A 12,020-nucleotide genomic window follows, 5' to 3' on the forward strand; every position below is an offset into this window, starting at 1 on the left:
CGATGTCGTTAGTGACTTTAGTTTGGGTATAAACAAGCGGAAGCGTTTCTTTCATACTGGGTACTTGGAGGACAATTGCTTGTGAAAGATGTATTACGTAGCTTTCTTTAAGAATGTAAACTTGAAGGATGCACGTGTTATCGATATTTGTTGATTTCTCAAAAGTGATGTTATGGTATACAAAGTGATACACTTATGGAGGTCACTGAAGTAACTCATCTACATTTGATGCCCGACAAAAGTGCTTAAAAAGAAGTTAGATCTCTATATGAGCCGTTCACTGCACAAATCGAGTAACTCCACCGGTTGCATACAAATTGTAACATTACCGACGATTATTTTTTGGCTATTCTTTTTTATTAATTTTATAAACCGTTAGACATCTGTATTTATGTGTTCTAAAATATTTATTTGACTTTATATTATGAAGGGAATTTATATATGATTTTCGTTTTATGAAGTTAATTGATTTGTGTAATAAACGACTCATATATTCTTTACACCTCCATCTATTATGGAAAGCTACCGATAGATTGTGCTACCTTGAAACCAAACAAAAGTTTGAAGTATGTTTGTCCATCACCAAATGTAAATGGTTTTCTTGGTATGCCCCACTCTGCACAGTTACTAAGAAAAAGGATACCCGCGTGATAGGTCATAGTTATCAAGAATGAAGTGTAAAACGAACATTTCTTGACAATTGTGTTAAGCAGAAGGTATAGCCTTTTAGTTGGGGAGAATTATTCGACAAATATGTGCAGGATTGGACAAAAGGTTGTCTAGGAAGAACCATTAGTAAATACCTTTCTTTTGTCGTCGGTATCGGTGTAATCTGTGCAAGTGACGGTAATCCGGTGGTTCATCCCCCGAGTCACTTCCTGCTGATCCGCTGCTCGATGTCGCCGAGGAACTCTCGCTGCTCGCTAGCATCACGTCTAAAAGATTGGCTCTTGCCTGTAGAGACACAAATTATTAGCTTTCAAGGTAAGGTTTTAAATAATTTTGTTCAAACGATCAATAACTATTTAGTAACCAGCAACTAATTCGATTCACTGCAACCTACTTTTGGGTCGGTGAAGTCAATGTCTCGTTCAACGTGAACCCATCCAGTTGGACAGCAGCAAGCGAGGTCTAATTTCTCGAGCGGCAAGTGGTTGTCTTGGTTGAGGGTGCTTTCTTCGCCTTTCCTGATCATTCGATTCAGTTCGTCTATGACGTCCTTCGACGTGGCGCGTTCGTGGAAGCTCAGCGATCGGTCCCTGCCTTCGATCAGTAGAGGTGCTGGTGCTCTTGCTGGACTCACCTGGCCAAGGCAAAATTTACCTTTTAATAGTAAACTTATTTTAACGATAAAGGTACGTTATACATATGTTAAGAATAACTTGGGTAACCACTAAGTATAAAACAAGATTAGGCATCCACCTCAATGAACTAGCAAGAAATCTGTACAACATAAGTATATCCAGAAGATTAAACAAAAAGCATCCGAAGGACCTACTACCCTAACGTGTCTTATTATGTTACAGCAGGTGAATTCTAGTGAGAATTATTTACGTGATAATATTTTTTCACACCTCCTGACACAGGTTACCAAATGTCCGTTATTGGACAAATTGTAATCATACTTGGAGATACATAAAAAAAAATATTAAGAATTTCGAGATGGAACGTACGACAGTGCTCGGCGTCGAGGAAGTAGCCGCCTCCTCGTCTTCTTCAGGAACGGCGCCTAATTCGGATGGCGCCACCGTGGTGTAAGAGACGCCACCGTTACAAGCCACTGCGCTGATTATTCTCTCCTCTGGCGCCAGAGAGGGTACGGGTATCTGATCCAGCAAATCATCGTTACTGCTTGTTTCAACAGCGTTTTCCACAGTGCTGTTATCCTGTTCGACAGACGCCTCTATTTCGGCACACATTGCCTCCGTTTCACACTCGTCTTTGCTCTCGGAATCCTCTAGAACTGTTCACATAAAGTTAAGGTAGGGTCTATTCAAAGTTTCACGAAGCAGAAGTCAATCACGAAACCACGTTGTATGAGGTACAATCAAAATTATTTGTAGATTCAAGTGATGCAGTTGGAAGGGTTGGAGAGTTGGAAGTCCAATTTTTTATCCAAAGTGTGAAACTATAACGAAGATGTGTTATGTAGAATAAAATAGCGACTATATACACCCGCGCTCACAAGTATATGGACACTGTCTCAATAGAAATATAAAAAAGTTACTAAAACGACTTATGTTTTTGTATTTAGTTTGTGTTGCATCTCGTTATTGCTCTCAACGATGGAAGTAACGAACCTTCCGTTGTAAGAGGCGCGTTGTGTTCTAGAAGATTGCTCGGCAGGTCGGCTAAATACATTTGCTGCTCGGCGATAAAGGACAGGACGCTCTGGAGGGCTTGTTCTCTGTCAGGCGGTGGTCTTCCGCTTCTCGAAGACGTGCTGGCCAAGCTTTTTGTGCTTTCGAACTTCACCAGCCTGTAGAAGTCCCTGGTGAAATCGGTGCCGATGGATGGAGAGTCTGGATCGTCGCTACAGCCGGACAACGCCGCTGACGACCTTTTGCTGGAGCTCTCCAGCGCACCCTCCTCGCTGCTCCAGGAAGCACCGGGACTCGTAGCGTAGGGCCACGATCCGGTCGCTCTGGCGTCCATGAGAAGAGCAACCTGAGCCATAAAAGAAAAGTTAGCGAATACAGAAATACTTATGCATGCATTTATCAGTAATTTACTTTAACCCTTTCAGAGCTGGCGTCCACAATTGAGGACACAAAATTAAGAAATTACCAATACTATCGTTTAACGCGAATGCCTTTATTTGTACACCTGAAGAAAGACCAGTTTTCCTCGAAAACTACAATATTAGGATTTATTTTTTATTTTTTCCATACGAATTTTAGTTCAAGTTAACTCTAAAAATTAAATTACATTAGTACGAGAAAAAGATAATTCAGGTCTGAAAGGGTTAATGCAAAATAAATTTATTACGGAAAGTCCTTTGTTTCCTTTCAAAATTGTTCAAGCTCATCATACATGGAATAATAAGTCTTTCTTCAAGCTACGACCTATAACATTGGGTCTTCTCATTATCCTAAGGATATATTCTAGATCATTTGAACCAGTTGTAAGTCATAATATTCGTTTTTTGCAGACGAATAACTGTCTCAATAACGAAACAAAACTAAACGAGAACTGCTCGAATAGACTGAAACTCTTTCCCCTGAAAACAGTGTCGTCGTTATATTCTGTTGCAAGATTCGTACCAATTCTCCTCCTGTTTTATCAGCGAGATAACTGGCACCATTCCATAAGCATTCGTTTGCGTCCTCTTCCAATTCCAGAGGATTATATTCCTTGATTGCTGGAAGCGCAGGAGTGACGGTGGGGGCGGGCTCCTTCCATACCGTGGATTCATTTTGAACAAGGTCCTCGGTGGACAACGAGAAACTCCAATCTTCTAGCTCTGCTCTGTCGTATTCCAACTCGAGGAGATCTCGATGTTGTTGAGCACTTCTGCTGTCGTCCAACCTGAAAATTGATCCGTTTAATCGCTGTCGCCATCGTATCTTCCGTTAAACTGAACGCACGAACAATTACCACCGCGAGGTCCGTTTCATTCAACGAATTCAATTTGAGCGCACGGCGATGCGAGTCATTGAAACTATGCGAGTACTGTTGCCAAGATTCATAAATAGATTGAAGTTATGCCCGCGGTTCAAGATATTAGATACTTGCGAAGGAAGTCATTAGTGGAACGTTCTTTAGTGGACAGACCTTCTCGCATTTACGATTAATAGACGATGGTGATACGAACCTGAGAAACTCTTACAGAAATTAAAATACTCATATTAGCATATGCTATAAATTAATACAATCCATTGAAAGAGATGCAATTAACCCGTTCACTGGCAGACAAATTTAAAGCGTTTTGCCTATATCCCTAACATTCGCAAATTGTATCACTTAATAATTTTTCTACACAACAATTGGAATCTCTCATTTACCATCCAGTATAATAACTCGCCAAGGCTATTCCTTGTAGTTCCTTGCTATACTACTGCAACTGCCAATGAGCATTTGGAACTAACCTGAGCCACTGCTGCACGTACTCTGCATCCCAGGCTTCCTCCTCGACGAGGAGCAGAGACGACGATCCCATGGGGCTCGGTAGCTTGTACGGCGTAAAATTGGTCGTAGTGGTTAGCTTGAGGCATAAGTGACTGTCAGAGAAGCTGCGCATCACGTGCTGATACGGCAGCAAGTCTTTGGTCGGCGGGTAGCTGTGACGTGGATTTATTCCCACGGTGAGATTCAGCGGCAAGAAGAGAACATCCGGATCACCAGCGTCGAGGGCGACCAGTCGTGCATCTGGGGAAACATCCGCCTCGGTCTCGTCGGTGGCTTCCTTCAGATCCTCCAACCCTCGGGAGGGTTCCTGTCGCGCGCCCTCACCCTGAACGTCGCTGGACATTGTCGAGTAACCCTCGTCCCTGTTTCCGCTCTCAGGGCTCTCGCTGCCCTCCTCCTCCGACGGTTTCTGAGCTGAATTGTCGTTTCAACCAACGTTAATACAATTTAAACACTGAGGTTTACTTTAAAGTAAATATGTGAACAACGAATTATATTTTTAGTGTGCTGAAGTGCTTTTAATGTGCATAACATACTGCTTTAAAGGATCTATAGGATATCTGTAGTCGCAGGAATTTTAATTTCTAAATATCTGTAGTACAGGAATTTTAATTTCCAAATAAAATAATAAAGTGACAACGTCGTTCTGCAATGTTACGGATACTGTACCAGGAAAAGTATTTGGTATTCCCAGAAGAATCAGGAAAACATCCCTTCCCAATGGTTTGACATTATTATTTCTCATCCTGCAACTACTCTTACTTAATAACAAATTTCTTTACCTCTCTAACGTTCAATTTCTGAGCTTAACTCTTAGGCAAACATTACAGTTAAAATAAATATAAAAGCAAAGGTTTTATTAATAATTCCAGTTTCAAAGTTTTCTTTTAGATTGAAATCGCTAACGAGCGTACCCAAGGGTCTGTTTCTTCGAGACTTTGTGGCCGCCATGACGGGTATTTGTAAATTGAGAGACCGAGGCCTAGACAGAGGAACCCAAGCTGGATCCAAACCGAGAGCAGCCACCACGGCCGCTGGTCCAGCTTCGAGGATCCCTTGAATCAATTCTGACGGACTTCCAGGACTCGCTGCTTGCGCCAACAACCCCGAAAGCGCTCGATTTTGCGCTTCGAGCTCGCGAATACGCCTCTGCAGAGCGCCGATTTCTTCCCTCAGACCCTGCGTACGGGAGAAACCATAACGATTAGCATGTCTCCTCATTCGGAATCAACCTGGATGACAGAAAGCGCGGTAGCGGACAAAGAACGAGGACTGGAGACTTTAACGCTCAGAGATTGGGTGTGATTCTTTTACACGCATAAGCACTCGCAACGCGGAAAGTCGTACTAACGCTAGTGTGTACCTTGCACTAACTCGCAAGTATATATTTTGCGCTAACACTAAGTGACGGTTAAACGAATAGATTGCAAGTAGCGAAGTGGATGTACATTTAATCTTGGTAGATTTAGGTAATGCAAAACTTGTATGTCCCGCGTAACTCGAAACTTCGATCGATAGAGAAAATATTAGAATATTTGGAATCGTTTTGCGATATTCAAGTCTTGTTATAAAAGATTTACGGTTGAAAATATTCGTTTTACTTAATCAGTCTAAGATTGCAACGAGACACATTTACAGCCTTGCAATCTTGCAGCTCAGCGGATGCAGATGGATCGGGAAGGATCGATGTTAAGGATGAAGATCGATCAACGTTTATGGACACGATTGAATAATTGGTAAGGAGACATACAAACAAAAAGAATTAAATTCGGATATTATATAATTATGAAAAGTTGGATGTTCTCATACTGTTAGTGGTTAAAATTAGGTAACTTCTTCAGGTACGAATTATTCTGCATGAAACATATGGAAAACAGTGATATATCTTCGAAATTTCAGTGGTTAATTCTATATTACGATAATTCAAACAACATTAAAATGAAACGTATACTTAAGTGCCAGTATCCTTGCAGGGGTCAAACAGTACAGAGTAAGTGTATCATAATTTTACTGCTTACGCTTACAAAATAAAATTAAATACATTTTTATGATATGATATTTAAGAAAAGTAAACAGCTTGCTTCTTGCTGTCTTGTATATTTATCGATAACAATGTTTGAAAAAATATAGATATTATATGCTATATGTAATATGATATTATATTACGAAAATATAGATATTATGATAAGGAACAACATGTTGACATATGATAGGCAAAATTAAAACGCTAATTGTGTTATCGATTAACCCATTCACTGCCAGGCAAATATAAAATGTTTTGCTTTGGCCGCCAAGATTTAATATAGATGTGTAACCTAGGTTATTGTTTTGATACAAAAAATTGATATTAAGTTTGTTGATTTAAAAAGAAAATTTACGATCTTCTTTTGCAATAATTCGTGACTCAAAAGGCTATAAGCTGATCCCTTGAGTAATTGTAATCAATTTAAATTACGAGATATTTCGTAATTGGCAGTGTCTGGGTTAATTATATAATAATTTTATTCTAAGAATATATGAAATAAAATCTCGAGTTTCATGATATCATTTCAACAAATCAGAGCTACTGTTCTGGTGACTTTAGTGATTATATTTTTCCACACAAAACAAGTTAATACACTTGGAGTATTTTCCTATTAGGGTAACGAAAAATCTTATTCAGGCTGCTGTTTAAATAATAAAGAAGCCTGATTAGATACGAGTCAGCGGAGGAAGAGAAATAGTGAGAGAGAAGTCGAGGACGTGGTAACGAGAGCATAGCAATGAACCTTTTGGGATAGAAGGGCGCGGACCACCTGGTTGGCGACGTCGTCCAGGCACCGCTCGTACTGGCGACGCTGGGCGTCGGCGTCCCGCGCCAAGGCGGCGTGCTCCGTTTCCAAGGTCGCCAGGCGGGCCACAAGCGCAGCGTGCACTTCACCAGCGCATGCAACCTCCAAACCGCGCAGCTGACCCCTCATGGACTCGTTCTCTAGCTGAAGCTTCGAGATTTGTGCCTGGTACTGATGTACGCGTGCCTGTGTTCACATTAAAAAAAGAAAAAAAAAAACTACGATTCAGTATCAATCAGTAATTTTTATTTATCATTAAGGCTCAATAATGGTTCCTGGTGATCCATTGTTCTTTTTACGTGTTTATATTTGTCCACCCCTGATTCTTAAGTTGGGTAAAATTGTTCTATTTCATAAAATTGCTAAAAATAGCACCAATAGCCTGACTATGAGAACAAGGGGATATTTCTCTTCATATATGTATATACTGAGGAAATAATAATTTTAATATACCTAGTCTTCTAGAAAGTGAAATATTTTAATGTTGTTCTAGAGTTCAATGGTCAGGGTCAGCAACCTAGTGGTTCACCAAGGTTCCGAAGCAGAGTCTGATCAGGTAAGGGGTCCCTACGGAACTTCTGGACGGATGAGGGTGGTTCTTGATCGTCTCGTGCACTTTCTTGCAAGAGTTCGCTGCAACCCGCGGCGTGGGTTAATAACGCGAACGGCCGTTATTAGCAGAAAGGCGTTTAACGTTAAATTAGGGCTGCGGAGACCTGTCGGAGACAGGGGTGCTAATAGAGGGTGCGTGTGTCTGATTTATAACAGTCGTGCCAGCCAGGCGGCCCTTGCTAATGTCTACACCCCCTTCTTACGAAAGTGAAGGGAGGGCAACGATTTTCTGTCATCTCGCTCGAGGGAAAATAAAAATACAAACTGGCCGCTTCTTAGAGTTTCACCCCCCTCGCGGCAGCATTCGACTCCTCGCAGTTTCCCTGTCTTTTCTCATCGAGCCACGCGTTCACGCACGCAGCCTCTGTAATTTATCGTCGACGGAAGACAGACTGTCGCTTCTGAGCTTCCAAATTGCACGCACCGGCCTCGTGAAATTTCTAATCTAATTCTGAAGCGGTGTCACCGCGACGAGTAACGACTCGAGGAAGCTTGAACGTCGAAGCAATGTGGAACGTAGTCAGTTGGATTTGAGGGGTTGCAGACGAGTTACGGGGGATGAGGAACGCGACTCCTCGTTCGTCAAATTCGTATCAGAGGTGAGCAGAAAATTTGATAGCTTTTAGCTGCAAATAGAAGATGATATTGGTACAGTCATAATTAAGGTAGCTGTTTCGAGACAGTCACTTTGAGTAGCATAATTGATATAACATAGAGTTCTATCTTTTTTTAACAATGTTTTAATCTATGTTTAATTTCAATCCTGCTACTGTAGTCCCTCGCTATACTATTAGACAGTATAACCCAAGTACTACCCCAATTTTCAATCAAGCATCAAAATATTATAAACCTAGTTTTTTCTATAAAAGAAAAACACACAGAACATGACCATACAATACCATCTACCATTTCCAATGCCCCCTCACCCCGGCTCTAGTAGTTGACTTGTCAAAGAGGGCTCAAACCAGTGAAAAGCCTGCCCATTCGGAAAAAGTTCATCACGGTCCAAATAAAATCTTTTGTTCGTCAACAAAGATCAATTACTCCCCATTCAACGGTGCTTTTGCAACTGTCTCGCGAAATTATCGAACGCAGTTCGAAAGTAGCTCCTCGACGCAAGATCGGCAGCCATCGTGTACAGAGGATGGTTGTATCGAGGGGTTGCGCATCGAAAGTAAAATGGAACAGTTACAGAGGAACTCTTGCAGGCGTGCTAGCTTCCTCGTGGCCGACAGAGGGATTTTCAGGGGGTCTGGCGCCGGTGGGGTGGCCGACATTGAACCAGGGGATCGAGTGACGATCGATAATAAACGGTATTTCGTGGGGCAGTGATGCACACCCCTCGTCTCTGAATCTACGACTCTTTTAGAAGCAAACCGGCCGTGAACGAGATAGCGCGCACATTCTAAGGGTTCGCAGTAAACGCGAGCGTTTACTGTTCTCCCTTCTCATTGCAGTGGCGGCTGCGTTACTTTGTTAAGTCAGGAATATTGGACGTTGGCAAACACGTGGCCGAAGCTCCGCCGGTTATTGCGCGCGGGTCCGCAGCGTGAGCTCAGAAATTGTAAAATTCTCTGGCAACTGTTTGCCTGGATGGGGTCACTGTGCACGTGGTTATTTTTAATTGAGACGCGAATTCGAGTACTGGAAAATCTCTTTTTCTGACTCGAAGAGAAGGAGCCTCCAAGAGCTCCTTGTATGATGATTGTTCGATTCAATTGTAAGGAAGTAGCAGCAGAGAAGAATTCCTTCGGAAGCAGGAAAGGATTTCTTTGTAGTTTTTGAGAACTTATAAGGAACACTTGGGGACTCCCAAGGCTCTTTTCATTAGAAAAAGATTCATTTCCTGGGGATTTGGTGCTTTATCGGCAAGATAGGGCATGCTGTTGTTAAAACAGGACCCATTTATTGCCAGAGTACCCTTCATTGACGATAGTTGACAAAACTGAGTACACTCTCGTTAAAACAGAAAGCACTTACTACCAAAGTTCCCTATTTTACTGACAGTATTATGCTCTGTTTTAACGACAGTATGCTCTATTTTATCGACTTTAGTTCTTGAGAAAAGCGATTCATGGAAATATTCTCCTAATTTTACTTCAAACTCAACATTTGCAAACTCTCTCTAAATCCAGCCCCCAATGTTAAGCCCTCCAAGTTAATCTCTTCTTAAGTTTCATTTGCAATTTATCCTCGCCCAATTCTTTCCAATCTCTTCCACTATCCTCTTAATTGAAGCGCCAGACTCGAACGATTCAACAGCGACCAGTCGACGAGTGCATAGCCTCTCCGAACTGTTTAATCTCGGCGAATCGAGTGTCCACTCGATCCCGCGTCCTTCGCTCGACTTTTGGTTGAAAAGTATCGGTAAGGGGATGGAATAAATTGCATTACGTACACGCGAGCTGACAATACGGCTGGCAAGATCGCTTTGTGCCGCTGCCAAGAACAATCGTGGCCGACAACTCGGAGTGAAATACAATAACGGGCCGCTGGCCCGTACGAGGACGGCTGTTATTGGACGAGGGGGGACCTTTTTGCGCGAGTGTCATCGCGCTTCTGCTTCCCAGCTCTAAAAAAGAAACAGTCCGCAACAGTAAACGACTGGACTATTCGATCGACTCGAGGGAGTCTCTGTGTTATCTGCCCATGCTGCTCTATGAATGTCAATAAGGGGGTCCGATATTCGTGATTTCAAACTGGGGCTGTTTGCTGAATCACTGTATTTTTATGGGAAAGCTATGATTTTTTTGAGAAGGTATATATTAAGGGAGTCCAAGGCTTTTTTAAGATTGAAAATCTTTTTATTTTCGAACTTCCGAAATTCATGTCCCGTTATATGGTGAAAAATGCTGTGAGGCGATGAAATGGATGGGTGGTAACAGAATAAGTATGTCCCGTTACACAGCTTGAAAAGTGGAGGAGAAATGCAACGAAGGTAGAGAAGCACAGTAAATAAAGAAGAGGACGCACAGTATGATATCTCAGCGATCCAGAAGGACAAAACTTATGTGGTCCAATATTTCGGAAGCTATTAGGTCGTTCACAAACGAAGCTACTCAAAAGCGTCGAACAATCCTTCGTCACGAATAATATCGAGCTAATGGCTGCGAAATTGTAAAGTGTAAAGTGAAATTAGATTTAGGTTAGCAGGGACAACATCAAGGAGCCGTAGCTGGTAGGGATGGTTTCTGTGCATTTATCGTATAAAAATTTGTGCGTATAAAGAGATTTTACTGTAGTAATAACAAAATGTTCCGTTACAATTGGGTCTTAGTGCGTCACAAAGCAATGAAGGGGTTTTCGGAGAAAGAAAATGTCTTGTCGCGGAAAATCATTAAGTATGGTACAGCAGGTAGTTAGTTTAGTTAGTTAGATCAGTTAGTTTAGTTAGTTCGATTTTCAATCTCTCCAACTCTTGCGTGTGCACGAAGTCTAAATTTTTTTATTGGAAAAACATTTGTTTCTTGAACTTTGGTATTTTATCGGTAAGATACAGCATGCTGTCGTTAAAACAGGGCCCATTTACCGTCAGAGTACTCTTTATTGACGATAGTTGACAAAGCAGAGCACACTGTCGTTAAAACAGGCAGCATTTACCGCCAGAGTTCCCTGTTTTACTAACAGTATGCTCTATTTTATCAACTGCAATGCCAAATTGCTGCCATGGTAGAAGGTTTCAATGTTACATCGTTTCAATCCTACAATATCTCAATTCGCAAGTGCTTGAATTCTAAAATGCCTCTATTCTACGATACAGAAACAAGTGAACCCCTTTTAAAAACACTTTAGAGTAACAACTTTCGAATAAAATGTGTACAAACACCGTCTCTAAATGGTCCAAGTTAATTAGAAGCGATTCAGGGACACTGGACGAGATAATCGATGCTCGAAGTCTCACGAATGGAGGGCTTACCTCGTAAGAAAGTGTTAGTGCAGTCTTCTCTTGCTTCAGCTGTTCGGCCCTGTGCTTGTGCTGCAGCAGCCCCCGGGACGACTCCTCCATCCTGAAACAAATCAAATTCGCTTGAACGAGCAGTCCAATTTTAATTCCCGTTGGAAAGATTCTAATTGAACGAGCAACTCCTTCAATCTCTTTTGCCTGTTCGCAGAAACGGGTGACCGCTATTGCGTACGTTTAAATTGCTCTCAGCGTGTCAATTCTACCGCGAAATATTAATACTCGAGTCTGGGTGTCCCCGTCGACGAATGGAATTAGAAAAAATATTTATGATCGACCGGAGCGTTCACGATGTGTTCCTAATTCGGAAACGAAGGGGTCGCAGGGGAATCCTTTGTCGCGAGTTTATGCGATTAGGTATGGTACGACGAATCCTCGACTTACGTGGTTGATTCGTTGAGGGTAAATTCGATTTACTTTTTTGGAGATATACGGATTTGGTTTGAACAGTTAGGTGATGTTTAATAAGGTCTCTAATTTTTTTTGTA

At 41.8% G+C, this 12,020-nt stretch overlaps 1 protein-coding gene across 14 annotated transcripts in view; it reads right to left on the reverse strand.

Annotated features, from left to right (window-relative positions):
* Nucleotides 1-12,020, reverse strand: part of LOC128872498 (uncharacterized) — a 384,301-nt gene that overhangs the window by 6,680 nt on the left and 365,601 nt on the right. For 12 of the 14 annotated variants that reach the window (XR_008456204.1, XM_054115258.1, XM_054115259.1 and 9 more), the window contains exons 7-15: nucleotides 11,488-11,578; nucleotides 6,897-7,145; nucleotides 5,043-5,307; nucleotides 4,089-4,542; nucleotides 3,264-3,528; nucleotides 2,301-2,667; nucleotides 1,674-1,963; nucleotides 1,064-1,303; nucleotides 804-954 (exon numbers count right to left, since the gene is read on the reverse strand). Coding sequence is in view for 13 of the 14 variants with exons in the window: in XM_054115258.1 (XP_053971233.1) it covers nucleotides 804-954; nucleotides 1,064-1,303; nucleotides 1,674-1,963; nucleotides 2,301-2,667; nucleotides 3,264-3,528; nucleotides 4,089-4,542; nucleotides 5,043-5,307; nucleotides 6,897-7,145; nucleotides 11,488-11,578 (2,372 nt within the window). In the remaining variant the exon portion in view is untranslated. The remainder of the gene's footprint in view (nucleotides 1-803; nucleotides 955-1,063; nucleotides 1,304-1,673; nucleotides 1,964-2,300; nucleotides 2,668-3,263; nucleotides 3,529-4,088; nucleotides 4,543-5,042; nucleotides 5,308-6,896; nucleotides 7,146-11,487; nucleotides 11,579-12,020) is intronic. The other 2 variants (XM_054115260.1, XM_054115263.1) reach the window with 2 other exon arrangements.

Source organism: Hylaeus volcanicus, chromosome 2, assembly GCF_026283585.1.
Source record: "Hylaeus volcanicus isolate JK05 chromosome 2, UHH_iyHylVolc1.0_haploid, whole genome shotgun sequence".
NCBI lineage: Eukaryota > Metazoa > Arthropoda > Insecta > Hymenoptera > Colletidae > Hylaeus > Hylaeus volcanicus.